General features: G+C 36.4%; 1 protein-coding gene across 7 annotated transcripts in view; it reads right to left on the bottom strand.

The window, feature by feature from the left end:
* The window catches only part of Nrg3 (neuregulin 3), a 1,011,712-nt gene that overhangs the window by 226,109 nt on the left and 768,459 nt on the right, over nucleotides 1-17,144 (bottom strand). For all 7 annotated transcript variants that reach the window (XM_076834824.1, XM_076834821.1, XM_076834825.1 and 4 more), the window contains exon 3: nucleotides 10,447-10,520. In XM_076834824.1, the coding sequence (XP_076690939.1) occupies nucleotides 10,447-10,520 (74 nt within the window). The remainder of the gene's footprint in view (nucleotides 1-10,446; nucleotides 10,521-17,144) is intronic.

The following is a 17,144-nucleotide window of genomic DNA, read 5'->3' as shown; positions in this document are numbered from 1 at the left end:
AATATAGATATAAACTGCAAAGAAAAAGTTCATAGGAAATAAAGGTATAATGAGAATTAACCAACTAAGTCTTCAAATAGCTGATGTGAATATAAGAACCTGATAGATCCCTCAAATTGTACAGTAGGGGCAAGGGCTAGGGAAGAGGTGGAACTTGTCACCCATTCTGAGCCTGATGCCTTCTAAAACAGGTAGCACACGCGCAAAACAACTTTTAGCAACTATGGGTGTCCTGTGGACAGAGACAAAGCACGGGTAGGATTTTTTTCCCCTTTTGGAAATCACTGGTGTAAGCAGAATAGAGCGCTGGAAATTATGAATTCCTGATCACCAAGAGAACCCAGAATTCCACCCAGGGCATGCTCATGTAGAGCCACAATGGGGCACTTGTCTGCCTGGCTCTGATCCACCCCCACTCTGCCTATGAGTGAAGCCCCATTTGGCAAGGTTAAACTCAATAAACCTTGAGCCTGAATATGAAGAGCACACAGGAAAATGAGGACTCTCGAAGAAACAGGAAGGACATGAGGAATCCTAATAACTACCTCCCTGAGTAAGAGCTCTGTCAACATTTGAAACCATCCCTTTATTTCTCCTTTCTGGTCTGCACAGTCCATTGGGTTCAAACTCCAGCTCTACCACGGGCTAAATGTATATCTACTTGGGCAAATTTTAATTTGTCTCACTTTCCTCATTAAAATGGGGGTTTAACTCAATCTATATCATAAAACTGAGGATTATCTGTAAAGTGCTTAGATAATGCCTGGCACACAGCTATTATCCAAAAAGTGTTTGTTATTATTATGCTTTTAGTGGTTATTACATTTCAAAATTATTAAAAATTATTTTTAAATAAGTATTCAATATAATGTAAGCATTGAAGAAAATATAAATACAGAAAATATTGGCAACAATTGTGTAGTCCCACCACAATTTGCAATGTGTTGTCTTCAAGTTATTTTTTAAAGCACATGTTAAGTGTAAGCACATATATTTTGAAAATCTCAGTGACCCCATGGTCCAGCTTCATTTTTTTTTTAATCCCAGTGTAATTATTTGTAGCTCTGCTTTTTACTCTCTATTCTAGTTTAGATGATAAATTATATGGTCACTCTATTCATAGCAATATAGACTGTTTTGAATATTATATTCTATTTAATATCATAAAGTTGTTGCTTCCTAAAACATGAGACATTATTCTAAAATAGTATGGGTAACTGAGTTCTATTCAGTTCCCGACTGAATCAGGTTTAACCAACTCTATTTCTTAAAAAAAAAAAAAAAAAAGAAGAAGAAGAAGAAGAAGAAAAGAAAAAGAAAAGGAAAACATGAACAATGTTAAAGTTATAAATGATAAATCTCTTAAAGTTAAATTAAATCCCTCACAGTGTTCTATCTAAAAAGAAATCCACAAAAGCACCAGGTCTATGTAGTTATGAAGTATATGATTAAGGCATTCTTAAACAAATGAGGAAACCAGATTGTTCTTAACTTCTGATGGGAGAGATAGTTTCACACTATTTTAAAAAATATTTCTCCTAATCTCAAACTACAAACCTAAATTTCTGATAGATTATGATTATGGATAAGCATGCATGAATATATGATAAAAATAGATAATAATAAAATTGAATTTGCTAAATTAATTATTTCTTGTTGCAGAAAGCACACATATTAACATATATGAGGTGCTTTTGTTTTTTGTATTTGATGATATTGAGAATTGGACCTAGGAGCTCTCCACCATTGAGCTGTATCTCCATCCCTTTTTATTTTGAGACAGAGTCTGGCTAAATTGCCAAGAATGGCCTTGAACTTGGTATGTTCCTACCTCAGCCTCTGTATTAGCTATAATTACAGGTGTATACCTACAATCTGTGAATTATATTTTTAAGTAACTGACAGGTTTGGTGTGGTAAAAGGCAAAATTATTACTCGAATGTCATAAATAGTAAATAGTAATCTGGAAAAATTGCAAAATATATTAGAGGAAATAGTTTATTTTTCTTAAATAAACTCTTGATACCAAAAAATTAGAGCTCTTCAAAGTGAGCAAAGAATAAATATTTAACAAATGTAGAGATTAAACTAAGCAATATTCAAAAGATAAAAGGATTTAATATTTCTTATAAAGAAATGCAATTTAAGTGTGGCTAGGATATAATTTTCCCTGTAATGTTAGCAATTAAAACAATACCATCCCGTGCTAGTAAACAACAAAAAAGTAAAGTCAACCTTTCTAAACTATAGTCATAAAAATGTAAATTGATCCACATTTTTTGGAGAAAAAGTTATCAAAATGTATCAAAAGTCTACGAATTTACCCAAAATAAATCATTTGGACCCCAAGATACAGAGATTTATATATAATGCTTGTCATTCACTATAATCAGAAAAACTTGAAACCTACTAAATGAATCACCATGAATGACTAGTTCAATCATTTATATTATATCCTTGTAATGGTACACCTTCTGAAATAATGGTTTAAAAATATAAAATTACATAGTGCTGTGGGAATATGTTAATGATATATTCCATGGGGAAAAAAGAAAGTTACAAAATATGGACAGAACCATCCCAATTGTGTGGGGCTAAATGAGTATATTGTGAAATAAGATGTAAACGATTAATTTTTCCCATTTGAGATTTGACTAAGGTGTAGTAAATATGCTAGAAGATCAGAGATGAAATGTGAGACAAATCATCACATGCAGCATTTATAAAGGAAATAATAAAATCAAACACTCTGTAGCCATTCCATAACATTTGATGTCTCCAACTGAGTTGACAATACAAAGGGACAGGAGAGATGAAAGGGTGCCTCACCACTGGACCTGGGGATTCTGATGATGTGGCCCCTGAGTGGCCTGCTCTCCCAGGCTGACTGTGGGCATGTGGGCCTGAGAATTGGTTAGAAGCTATTAAGTCCTGCCCCACAGGCCACCTGAGTAGGCAGGAGGACAATCCATATCTTCCCTTGGGAGGGGCCATTAGCAATCAGGGGAGACAGTTGAGCCAGGGCATTGTGGGAGACGAGGGCAGCCGTGTTTCTCTCTCATCCTAAGAGTTCTACTTTCAATGTATTGGCTCAACCTGAATACCCACATATTCCACAAAACACATAAAATATTTGTGATAATTAATACTAATTGGTTGTTAGTGGTTATCCCTGAACTGTGTATTCGTGGGTAATTTTTTTGTTTCTTATAAATAACAATATTTTTCTACTATACTAAAAATGGATAGGTTTTTATTTGCAAGTATGATTGATAAATCTTGGTGTTTTATGCAATTGAAAAGGATAGACTTAACTGGGTTAGCAATCAAATGAATGAAAATGCCACAGATTTGATAAAACAAGATTTTTATGAGATTCATGGAGACATGGTCAAAAAATCAAGTAATTGTGTCATTCCTTCTCATTTGAGGCTGGAAAAATACATATTTTAAAAATAAATCCATTTTACAAAATGTATTTTTTTTGGCTTTTATAGCACATATTATAGGAGACTTAATATTTCTAGGATATTCCAATCTGAAAAATACCCTCTCTCATCTGTATGGACCAGTAGCAAATTGTGATTAGTTTATATTTTCTGCCTTCAAAAATTTGATCCCTCCCCCATTTATTAATGAAAATTTCACTCCAATACCATGTTGTATACTTCCATAGGGGTTCCCTTCACAATCTAGTATGAATGGTACCTTTAATGTAAGAGTGTGTAACCTGTGCAACAGTACAAATCCACAACATCCTATGTAAACATCTCATTGCAGTCCTCCCTCCTAGCCTTTCCTGAGATCTCTCCTTCCATTTTATGTGAATTTATATTACACCTTAATTTTTACAGTATTTCCTGAAGCTGTCACACCTTTTCTGTGTGTCCTTATTTGTACCTTTTTAGCTCCTCTTTAACAATTGGAGCAACTTGAGATTAGGTTATTTGTCTCATGCTTTAGAATCCCTGGCAGCACCTGTCTCAGTGCCTTATGCACTGTGTGTTAACAGAGGTGACAGTTAAAGTCACAAAAACAGCAATGATAAAAATAATGGATAATATTCATTGAAGGCTCCCCATTTGCCAAGTACAACATGCCCTGAATGGATTATTCCATTTAGCTCTAGCAATAGCTGTATATGCTACAGACTATTAATATGTTCATTTATAAAGAAGAAAGAAAACCAAGGCTCATCAATCTTAAGTAACTTCTCCAATGTTAAACTATTTAGTAAAATCTTGAACAAAGAATGAAGGAAAAAAAATCTCAATCTCCTCTTTATATACTTTGGAGCTTATAATTCACTTTAAATAATTATAGTTTATTAGACTATGAGATTACTGATGGTAAGTGCTCTGGACTGTGACCCCACCCCAGATTTCCATATTGAAACCTAATCTCCAACATGGAAGCATCTAGAGGCAGGGGCCTTAGGAGGTGATGTGTACATGAGGGTGGAGCCCTCATGATGGGGTTTAATTCCCTATAAGAGACCCCAGGGAGCCGTCTTTCCCCTTTCACCACCATGAGAGGGTGTATACAGAAGGTAGCATTTATAAGAAAGCTGCTATCCCTTGGCAGTGAATCCACCAGCACTTGCTCTCCACCTCCCTCCTAGTACTGGGGACTAACTTAGGTGTGCTTTACCACTAAGTTAAATCTTCAGTCCTTTTATTTTATTTTTTTTTAATTTTTAGACAGAGTTTCAGGATGTTGAGGGTGCTGGCCTTGAACTTTTGATCCTCCTGACTCAGCCTCCCAAGTTTCTGGGATTACAGACATGCACCATTGCATGCACCAAAATTCTGCCAACACATTGATTTTGAACTTTCCAGTGCCCAAGATGGTAAAAAAAAAAAAAAAAAATTCTTGCTTATAGACCACACAGTTTATGGTATTTTGTTATAATCATTAAGACAATGGATTCTGTAATCATTACAGTTTGCATATACAATGTGGTATAAGTTATATATGCTTAATTACTTGGCAAATAAATGAATATGTAAAGGTATTATTTTGGCAGTGTTGGTCCCCACTTTGGAATGCTTGCAGGTATAGCCTACTCTGTTATGAGGGGGTCTGTCACCTTCTTTTAACTAGAAGGCCCAGGAGATCATTTTGCAGATAAAAAGAAAAAACTGAGGCACAATTAACACTGTGATTTGCCCAAGGCCATACTGCAGTCCACAGCTGGTCACAAGATTAGAAAAAAAGACTCTGAAGATGGGAGGAGAGGGGAGGAGAGGGAAGGGGGATAGTAGAGGATAGGAAGGGCAGCAGAATACAACAGACATTAGTATGGCAGTATGTAAAAAAGTGGATGTGGAACCGATATGAATCTGCAATCTGTATACGGGGTAAAAATGGGAGTTCATAATCTGCTTGAATCGAATGTATGAAATATGATATGTCAAGAGCTTTGAAATGTTTTGAACAACTAATAATAAAAAAAAATCAAAAAAAAAAAAGAAAAGAAAAGAAAAAGACTCTGACCCCCAATTCAGACCACATTGATTATACCCTGTTTCATTGCTGACCAACAGAACATATGTCTCTATGGATCACAAACACTGAGAGGGGCAAGAGGATAGTAAGGATCTTTTGTGGAGGAAGCTTCCTGTTAAGACCCTTCCAGGAACACGTCCTGTGTCTATGTAGTAAACACCCAGTCAGTCCTCCCGTTCCCACACTGGCTTTTCCAAGCTGTTCTCATATTCTCTTCTCCCTCACTGTGCTAGATATGCCAAAGGAGCTCCCCCTGTGCCCTGAAACTGAGGATTTAGACACTGGTGGCTGATAATCCTGTGGGTGTCCTGGTACATGGGAAAAGAGATGGAGCTCTGGCCTGAGTTCGTTGTCCCTGCAGACCATTCAGAATAGGAGCCCTGTTAACTGTGCTCTCTCTTGGACTAGACTCAGGCAGGTCTAATTTTGGACTCCTGAAGTGATTATTTACTAGGAAGTTGAGGCACACAATTTGAGTTTGGGGTGATGATGGAAGTCTAACCTGAGACCATTTTTTTTTCATTAGTCTTCTTCTGAACCACATTCACACCAGGATTCTCACATCTTCTATGGTATTCTGAAAGTAGAACCTGGGTTCTGAGAGCCAAAGCAACTGCAGATGAAAGCCTATCAGCATATAGGGACTGATGCTGGGAGGTGTCTCTATTCTTCCATGGAGAATAGATGACTCTGAGAGTTTAAGTTATACCAGCTTCACGCTAAAGCTTGGATGCACAGACCTACTGCCTGCTGCCACAGCCATGGGGCATAGCATGCTGATGGAGAGGGAAAGGCACAGGAAGATCTGGAATGGCTGCCTCTAGATGTGTGTGGAGAAGGAGAACACTCACTTCTGAAGGGCATCTTCTCTATCTCACCCCAGCCTCTGATTCTGCTCTGAATCTAGTTCCGGGAGCCCCCTCTCAGGATCTCACTGGTTAGCATCTCAAGGAGAACTCAGAGTGGCATGCACACATGAAAGAAACAAACGTGCCTGAATCTGTAGCTAGCCCACTGCTCTCTGCCCCTGTCTAGCTGCATGTCAAGGTGGTGGAGGTTACCTGACCTGAATGGGTATAGGTGAACAGGAAGAGAAACAGGGGCAGGAGTCAATAGGTTGATCAAAGTTTTGTGGGAAGCAACAATTACATTATAAAGAAAAAGAAGATTGAGGATTTCTTAGAATCTGAATGCAGCTATTCATGGGCAGGTACAGAAGTTGCAGGAGGCAGGGTAAAATATGCCCTTCAGGATCGCTTCATCAGTTGGTGCTGACTCCTACACAGAAGGTCACATCCTCTCGTCCTTGACAAGAGTACATTCTGCTTTATTACTTTTCCTAACTTTCACAAGAATCCCTACTTATTAGTCAAAGGTGTCATCTGAATGTTGAGTTGCAATTCATTGAATTCACTGGAGGGTCTGATTAAGCTGACAGTTATATGCAGTAGATACTTTTTTTGAAAAAAAAAAAAACCTTTATAAGTTATATACTTTTCAAAAAAAGTATCTAATACATATAACTTATAAAGTTTCATTGTCGTGTACATGTTTAATAGACTGGAATAATCTTACAGGTTCTCTGGGGAGAGGTAAAATGGGTGAGTTTTTGGAATAGCACTTGTCAAGACCCAGCCAGGGATTATACGACACTTGTGATAGCAGCCATTGAACCTCTCAGAGTAACTCCTTTGTATCATTTCCCAAATATATGTAATATTATATTATCTTGTAATATATGTAATATTATATTTTAAAGATTTATCATCAAGGTACTTGTTTATGACCCACTGTACAGCGTCTGAGGGAGAAAGAAGAGCACAGGCATCTAAACCCTTGTTATTGGGATTTCAGTGACTTGAAGCAGGCATTGGGCAAATACTGAGAGAGGAGAAAAAGGAAGAAGAGATGGAGGGAAGAAAGGGAACAGAGGAGAAAAAAATGGAAGTATTAGAGGGAAGCATATTTCCTGAGCATAAAGTCATTCCCAATATATCATGAGCAGCAAATTAAACAATCCTTCAGCAAGAATTTTGACAAGAAAATTTCATTAGGGATTTAAATCTCTATGGAAGCTCAAGTTGCTGCATTAAGATATGAAAATTGTGCAAATATTGTTCCTTAGAATGATGTTTGCCGCAGGTCATTGAGTTTCAGTCAATGAAATTTAGAGTGATAAATGTCCTGTTGAAAATTACTGAAGGGGGGAGGGTTCTGGGAGAGGAGGAAAGAACACTGCAGTTGGGAGTGCAGGCCGCCCTGGAGTCATTTGGAAGAGAAGTAAGACTCCAGTATTTTATTAACTAGTTGTGTGACCTTAAGCAAGTTTATTTAGCATCTCTGAGGTTTAATTTCCTCATCTACAAAACGTGGGCAATTTGTACTATATGCCCTGCTGGCCTGTGACTCGGAAGATTTACTGAAATGATCCAGGTAAAAACCCTTTGGCACAGTATCTGGTACCCAGGACATTTAAACACACATAGTAATTATGGGTGAGATAAGATTCATCCAGAAATGACCCTGTGGATCTCTGGGACAGATGCTTAGAGATACCATTATTGCCACTGCCTGAGGCTTGGGAGCCAAATAAATCTGCCAAGGTCACATTGGGGTAAATGTTACACCAGATTCACACCTGTGTGTTGTGTCACTAGTCTATGGGAAACTCAGAGACTAAGTCATATTTGCATAATTTTGAATTAATAGACTCTTATTCATTAGTAGCTGCTCAGAAAACATTGATAAAATAAATTAATGATTTCAAAAATAAATCAATGTATACATGCATGAATGGAAGATATAATATTTTTTTCCCATTTAAACTGTGTCTCCAGGACTCGTCCATAGATTCTTAATGCTTATTTGCTTTTCTATTTCAAGAAATCCTGGCATTTTGCCTCATATCATCATAAGCCTTTTTTCAGAAAACAGGAGTAAAAGAAAAATAACTTTATATAATTCTGTAACCCAAATACTAAAAGTCCCCTTGGAGCATTTCAGCATATTTCTGTTTTACCTTTGAAAATAGGATCTTCCTTTTTTGATTTTATAAAAATTATTTTCTATTTTGTGGTTTCAATTAATAGAAATATTTCATATAGCTGTCATTAAAATGTCAAATTAATACAGCAGGCAATATATGTGATATGATATTTTACTTAAAGTTTCTGGTTATTGCTATTTAGAATATCCCATGTTTTCACAATTAGAAGTATCACAGAACTAAATAAATAAATAAATGATATGCAAGTAAAAATAGTCACTGTGACAGGAAGATCATCCTTCTCTGAGGAGTACACAGTCATTAGTGGAAGGTTTCATCTTTGCTTTTTTGCTCTGATGGATTATGATATCTAATCGGATAGCAAAATTTGATTCAAAATTTAAGGAAGTTATTTTACCTACTTTGTATCACATGCAAAGCCAAGTATTCTATACTCTATAGACATTTCTCAGTTACATGCAAAAGAAAGAAAAAGGAGGCAGAAAGGAGGAGGGAGGGAAGGAGGAAGGAAAGAAAATAGTGAAGAAAGGGAAAGATGGAAAAGAGAAATGGGAAAGGAAGCTATGAGAATGAAAAACAATAGAAAACTAGATGTATTAGGGAATTTTCTTTCTAAAAAAAGAAAAAAAAAAGGAAGAATCGCCACACCCATTTTGCACGCTATTCTAATATTCCGAATATGTCTATAACCACAAACCAAGAATAGCTTTTCAGAAACTACCTTAATAAGCAGCCACAATTACATGATAAATAAGAGGAAACATAGTCCCATAAGACCATGGTATTTCGGTAATTCCTAGAGAACACTGCCCTACATTTCAGAGAATATAGGTATTCATGGCTGTGCTGGTAGCTGGCTTTTCAACCTTCACTTTCCAAGGAGAGTTACATTTGCAAATAAGAGTGCTAATTACTGCATCACAGGCTACTTTGTCAGAATAAAACTCATTTAAATCAAAGTAAACAAAAACTTCTCTTATTTTAGGAAATCTGCATTCATCTCAGGACATGTAGCTGGAAATTAGGAGCGGAGGATGAAAATACATTTTGAGAAGATTTTGAAAGATAGCTAGACATGTTTGTTATGCCACAAAATCCATTCAAACCAGCAGGACAACCTCTGTCTATAGTCAATACAAAATATTTTGCGAAAATCCGTGTTATACATGGTTAATATTCCGAAAAACATAACATTGCCTCTAGGATTCGGAAATGTCTCTCATTATCCTCACTGAACTAAATTGTTGTTCAATAAAAATCCCCTTTCTTTAGTAGTGATTCAATTGTAGCAGCCATTGAAAGAGCAGAAAACTACTTATAGATAAAATAAAGATTTGACATTTAACCAGAACTGGGCATTTTAATATAGGAAGGTATTTCTAAATCCATACAGAAATAGAAACTAATGATCAATAATATTTCTTAATGGCAAATTGTCTTCTTTTGTGAATGAAGGAAAATGTAATTCATTGTTAGCAAAGAAACTACTTATATGCAAATAGATATAGATAGATCAGAACAGTGTTTTAAAAGTTTGTTTGAAACTTATACATTTTTTGATGCACAATTTCTTAATTCAGTAAGGTACATCTTTTGGGTGAACAACTGTGTTCATTATTCTATATTCCTAACTTTGGAACTGGGTGATTTGGAGTGAGAGCTGAGAGCTAAGGCAGCAGGGTCTGCTGGGAGTTAATTCCCATCTGAGATTAGAGGAGGTGTCGAATCCAGAGGAAAAGCCCCACTAGGGAAGACCTGGACCAAGTGAGCTGGAAGCATGCTTTGAATACTGACATTTGTTTCCATTCTCTGTCCTTGGCAGCTTTCAGAGACACAGGGTGAAATACAAGCTTTAGCAGAGTTAACAACCATTGCTTCAAGGAAGGGCTAACTATATATTACATTAGAGAGAAGAAAGATGCTTGACCTACTTGGATCCGATAAGATGGAGTCAGTTTTCGGCAGAAATTGATCACAACGGACTCCTTGGTAGCCTTCTTTGCACCTGAGGAAAAGGGATAAATTATAAATATATGCAAGGGTTTATAAATAAGTAAAATAGCCATGAAGTACATAATGGTGAGAACAGTATATTCATGCTTTTGCATTATCTGATTCAGTTTGTTTCTGACACCAACAGGAATGTTCTAGATTTCATTTTTGTGCAAAAAGGTAAAAAAGAAAATACAGGTTTCTTTTATAGTTATATATGCAATACTAAGGGACAAATTGAATAGGATTTTAAGATGTTCTTCTCAGTGATACACATAATAGTTATCTCCATATTATAATTCTGGAGGTAGGGATTCCCCCCTTTTTTTAATGTAACACACTTGTCTCCAACATGCATTCAAAAACATATTGCAATTGCCATCTTCCTTATAAAAAAGCATTTTCTTATATCACACATCACCCATTTTGGCTACTACATTTTCCATTTCCTAGTGTTTTATTAGTTTTTTCATTTGCTAATTTTGCCGTTTTTAATTTATTTCTTAGCTATTTTTCCCATCAGTGTCACCTAAACCTCTTTGTCAGAAAATATCAGCATTTCATCTGGCAAAGTCTGATAGTCATCTATAAGCTCAGGTTTTTCTCTCCTATTCTCTTTGATATTGAACAAACATTGCAAGTGGCAGCTTTATGCCATATACAAGGCAACCCTCCTGAGGTGGGCACAATTTAAATGCCAAGAATTTGCCTGGAAGCACTCACAATAAGGTATGACACCTCAGGCCATAGCTTGCTCATTCAGGGCTGCTTGGCTGCCTCAGACAGCAATAGCACATCAGCTGGCAGTTAAGGAACAAATGTAGTGCAGGCCCCAACGCCTCCTCTGAACAGTCTCCTTAAGTGGGAAGGTGGCATTTACTGGTCTGTTTGAAGCTTAATCTGTCATGCTTGAGTTAAGCAGGGAAGCATCCATTGTCGCTTGTGGGATGAATCTGTCCTACTTACTGAGAAGGAAATTGTGCCGCTGGCATAAAAATCAGATTTAAAAAACAATCCTCTGGTTGTTAAAAATCTATGAAATTGATAAAAAAAAAAAAAAAAGAAAAAAAATTCAAAGATGACGGCCATGGGTTCTTTCCTTAGAATATGCTTTGTTTTCTCAGTGTAATAAACTATTAGGCGAGGTTTACTGCAACCAGAGCAGCAATATTGAAAGGCACCTAGGCAATGTCTCTACCTTTCATTGTGAGCCAAATTGGAATTCAGATAATCAGGCAGGCTCTCCACAGCATCTTTTAAAGCCTGGCACTCTGAAGTGTATTTGGCAATTTTCCTCATAGGCTAAGAACAAAGACCTCTGACATGGATATCTCAGAATCCTCATATGCTATCAAAAATGATTGTTTATGCAGAAAGATAGTCTCATGATATTTCTTAAATATGTATTTATTGTACTTGAAAACGGGAAACATGATTCTGGTTTTGTAATGGTAGAAAGTTAGAGAATACTTAGGACTAAAACACATTTGAGATGAAAAAAAAAAAAAATTCTATTCCCTGGAAGCTGCCCTGATCTTGGTACAGCATACTATTGAGAATTACCTGTAACACAGAACTTTTTCATTTTCTCATGATGGTGAGTTATGTCCTGGGTATACATTATTGTGTGCACTCATTTTCTGGAGATTTTATTTTTAACACATGTGGGAGATTTTAAGGACCCTTAATCTTTGTGTCTTTATTTAATATGAAATGGTACCCCTTGGGGAATGGTAGCTTTTAAGAAGAGGTACTGCATTTGTTTTGTTTTGCTTTTTAAAGTTTCTTTGCTTGGAATGCATTGTTCCATTTGTGCATGGGAAATAAAATAAGGAAATATGTTTGAAATTTTTCCAGTCTTAAATGATTTAAAGTGTATGAGGCCAACCCAAGTGTTCAGGACTTATGGGGTATCAGCAAGTATACTCCTGCTGTCTTTGTACCTGTGGGCTGCAGATAATAAAGCATGAGGATATTGCCACAGCCTTGTGCAGGCTAAGAAGCCCACCAGGAGCTGTGTGGCCAGATATGCAGCAAACCCTGCTCCTTTATGAAGGAGGCAGGAGTCACTGTTAATTGGTACCAGGTTTGAAGAACAACATGTTAAAATTCCCATTTAAAAACCACACCATATATCACCTTGATAAGTTCAGACTCATCCAAATGTGAAGATAGAATGTTGGTAGCAGGCAAGGCCAATGAAAAAGATTGAATTTATGACAGTACTAAAGAGAAGATGTGAAAGAAAAAATAATCTTCAAATGTACTTCCATTGAATAATTGCATTTGGCAGACCTTCCTGCAGTGTGATAAGCACATCTTTTGAGATATATCACTGCATTGCTTGTTTTATTTTTGTTAGTTTGGGTGGTGGTGAGAATATTTTTGCTATTTTTCCCCCTTTGAAAGACACAAGTGTAAATTAAGAGGAATTTATGTCCTAGAAAGATCTAAAGCATGACAGAATTAATAACAATAAGTACACATGCAATCATTACTGGTAAATGCTTGTGTTCTTCTAAGTACATGTTTGGCCTGATCTAGGCTAATGTTCTATTATTTCTCTACTGGGTCTTGCTTTTAAGACTCTACTGAATTCATCTACTGTTTTCTGGGTTTCTTTCCACCCCTCTGAAGAATCCTTGAATTATAGCAACCATATTAAAAGTTACGATGCAGTTCATTTGTTTTACAAGTAAGTTTTGATTCTACAACTACAAGGCAAAGGAGCATGCTCAAGACAGGAAACAGCCAGGATTGACAAACAGAGAGAGGGCTCAGGATGTAGCTTGGTGGTACAGTGCTTGCTTGCCTAACATGAGAGGCCTTGGGTTCATTCCCTTGTATGGCATTAAAAAAAATAATAATAAAGTTAGGAGAACTATTATCAATGGTGAAATAACCACAAGTAATTGAGAACTGAGGCATTTTTCTCTGCAAAGAATTAGCTACAGATCCTCTGTGTTTTCTCTCAGGTGAAGGAGTTATTCCTTTGCAAACCAGTAAATTCTTAAAAATGCTGTGTTTTTTACATTTCCAAATTTAAAAGGCAACAGGGAGGGAAGGAATCATTGAGGCTACAATACCCATAAGCAGAGTAGGACCAGTGAGAGGTTGTAGGGCAACTATGAGAGGGTTACCACAAAATACACGATTGGTCTCTAGCAATGAAAGAGAGGGTTTGGGGAGAGGGCTGGAGACTCTCAAAGCCAGTGTAAGCAACAGAAAAAGTTCTTCTCTTGATGAACCCTGGGGTCAAGTTGCAGACAGGGAAGGCGCTCCTTTCTGAAGGAACAGGGCCAACATGTAGTTTCAAATGCAGACATCAGTTTTTGACTCCTTACATCATTCCCACTTTGCCCTCACTTGTCCAGCTGTGTCTGAAATAAAAAGCATCCCATTCGATTATTTTTCCTCTTCTATAATGTCCCCAAGGAAAAGCAGAGTGGTTGGCTTCAGTGAAAACTTTTAAAAGGCAATCCTGAGCAAAAGAGTAGATGAGAATAATAGTGTCCAAGATGAGAAAATACAAAATGCATCATCTTTGGCTGGAATTCAATTCTCGTTTTATCTGGTGTGGTGAAGCAGAAGCAGCAACATATCACCTGGCCTCATGAGGAAGACCTCAAGGGAGAGACTTAAAAATGATCAGGCCACATGCTCATGTTTCCCCAGAAATCTCCATTCGTTGGCTATATGAAAGTGATTTGACCGTGGCAGGCAGCCCATGCTGCTGATTTCCCACCATTCCCTACTCTTCTCTTCTAATTCTCATATGCCAGTTTATTTTTTGAAGTCCATTTCATGAATCATTTAGGGCTAATCATATTAAGACTATGAGTGAAAATCAAAGGTCTCTCAATCATTATTAATAAGCTCCCCATACTTCAGATTATTCTTCAATTTCTCCTGGTAGGAAAACAAAATAGAAGTACATAAAACCTGTTTCACTGAATAAACTGTATTATTCTCTTACTCCTCATCTATTAGTTTTCTGGTCATTTACTCATGAGCAGCGCAAGGTGTTATCACCACTTGCCAATAACTAAGAGGATTACTTAGTGATTGTATGGATGTACTTTAGATAAATTATTGAATACTTTTGTAGTTTCAACCCAAATAAAATACATATGATAAGAGGCAGGAGGAAATATATGAAGGATACAAATCTGTTCAAATGCTTGTTTCAATTCCTGTGTCATACCTGGTCTCTGCAAAAAAAATTCTCCATGAAGTGTACATGCTTTCTTCTTTGACCTTGATTTTAGACATACAATTTTAAATAGCAGCTATCAATTAGTGTCCTGAGGGAAATGATGGCAGATAAACTGTATGGTTAGCTTCCTAACTAGAGAAACTCTATCCTGAGGAAAAAGTGGCCTTTCCTTTTGAATGTTACAGGAAACAGTACTTAGTAAGTAATGTATAAGCCTGATGATTTTAAGGGGTGTATTAAGTGTTGATTTGAGAAAGGAAAAGCCCGTCCAGGTATTCTTCCCTGTTTTGCAAATCCTGCCTGGCCTCAGTGTCAATACTTGGTTGGAGAAAATGAAAAAAATCATCAGACAATGAAACATAACATTTTAGAGGCACTGTGGTTTGCAGCACTGCCTAATTTTAAATTTCAGATTTACTGTCTACTGGTTGCTTAGTGTTGCTGAGAGCCATAGCCAAGTAGGAATGACAGCATGGCATTTTTGGTTGAAAGGTGACCCCAGCAAGCCATTGAGATGATAATGATTATGTTAAGATGTGCATTCAATTGGAGATCAGACCCCTGCTGCTGCCTAGGCCTTTGGAGCTCTCCCTGAGAGTTCCCATTGGTTGGGGAAGTGTGGTAGGAGGGAATTCCGGAGGAGGGACTTCCTGTTGGTGGAGTGTGTCCCAGGAGGAACCCCGTGGTGTGGCATTGGGCATTTTTCCTGGGAGCGTGTGTGGAGTGTGCTGGTGGAGTTCAGAAATAAAGTTTGTTCCTGCTTCAGTGGCTCGTGATTTGTGCCCAGCCAGATTGCGGCATAGTGTATCTATAACTTCTTTTCCTCATGTGTAAAATAGAGATCATAAGAATAGCTATATTTTAGAATAATTAGAAATAATAAAATACTTGTAGTTCATTGTAAGTATTCAATAAATGTTAGTTTGCAATATCCTTTAAATTTGAATCATCCTCATTTTTTAAATAAGGACACAGAAACTGAATAAGTTATCTCCCTTCAAGATCACCCAGCAAGTATTTAACTCATGAGCAAACTCAACAGGGATAACATTAAATCCCTTGATTCACCTATGATACCTTCTGATACTCTATGGGAATCCTCCAGGTATATACATTGCCATACATGCCATCTTTTTTCCAACAAAGTACTGTAAAGTACAGTCCAAATATCATGAGGTGAAATCACAATTTATTTTTTAAAATTAAAGACTAGATTTGTAAATTATTATCCGAGTTTGAAATGTTAAGCTACAACGTTATAGATTCTGGTCACTGACTTACAGTCAAACTTCTTGAACTTTATATTGATTAAAAAAGTATTCATCAACGATGTATTGAAAATTCTCAAGGAGAATTGTTACTAAAGAATTATAATGCACTCTTTCTCTAATTGACGAATACAAATTATATATACATATACACCTATGTATATAGTTACAATTTTCAACATGGTGTTTTGAACTATGTATACACTGTGGAATAATCAAGCTAATTAGCATGTGCATACATCATATATTTACCGTAAGTATACATTTTTCTGTAATAAAATCATTTAAAATTCATTCTCTTATCAATTTGTAAGTATGCAGTGGATTGTTATAAACTATACTTATAATATTATGCAATATGTTTATTCTTTCTGTACATTATAGGTGGGAATGTAAATTAGTATAGCAATTACACAAGACAATATGGCGGTTTCTCAAAAAAAAATGAAAATAAAACTACCAAATAATAAAGCTATCCCACTACATACTTTGGATAAATATTAAAATAATATGCAACCAATATGTCAAAGACATATCTGTATTTCTCTGCTCATTTCTCATTCAATATCTTTGCTATTAGCCAAGATATAGAATCAATGTAGATATCTATCAGTGGATGAATGAATAAAGAAAACATGGGTTATGTACACAATTGAATATTATCTACCACAAAAAAAGAATGAAATCTTTCATTTGCAATAACATACGTGAACCAGGAGTACATTGTATTAAGTGAAGCAAGTTGGGTACAGAAAGAAACAGTATATGATCTTGCCTGCATGTGGAATCTAAAAGAAATCTTTCAACTCATAGGAAAAGTAGAATCATGATTACCAAAAGCTGGAATGGAGGTGGAGATTTGGACATTGGGAGAATGTAGGTTAGAGGTTAATGACATTTCTTGATGATAGCTTAATTTAAAAACAAAAAGCCAAAACCAAGTAACCAAAAACAAAAACAATGCATGGATTCACATCAAGGCCAAGTGAACTGCCCAGCATTAAGAAGATGGGGAGTATAGGAACTAGAATTTCAAACCAGGCCTTTGTGGATGCAAAATGTGTGTTGGGTAGATAAGAAACTTTTCTAGCTAAAGATCTGCAGCGTAGAGTTTTTGGCTCAAAGATATGAATGATGTTATAAGAAATTCCCT

Source organism: Callospermophilus lateralis, chromosome 15 (genome assembly GCF_048772815.1).
Source record: "Callospermophilus lateralis isolate mCalLat2 chromosome 15, mCalLat2.hap1, whole genome shotgun sequence".
Taxonomy (NCBI): Eukaryota; Metazoa; Chordata; class Mammalia; order Rodentia; family Sciuridae; genus Callospermophilus; species Callospermophilus lateralis.
Note: the sequence above shows the minus strand (reverse complement) of the source record. Positions and strands in the feature narration are given on the sequence as shown.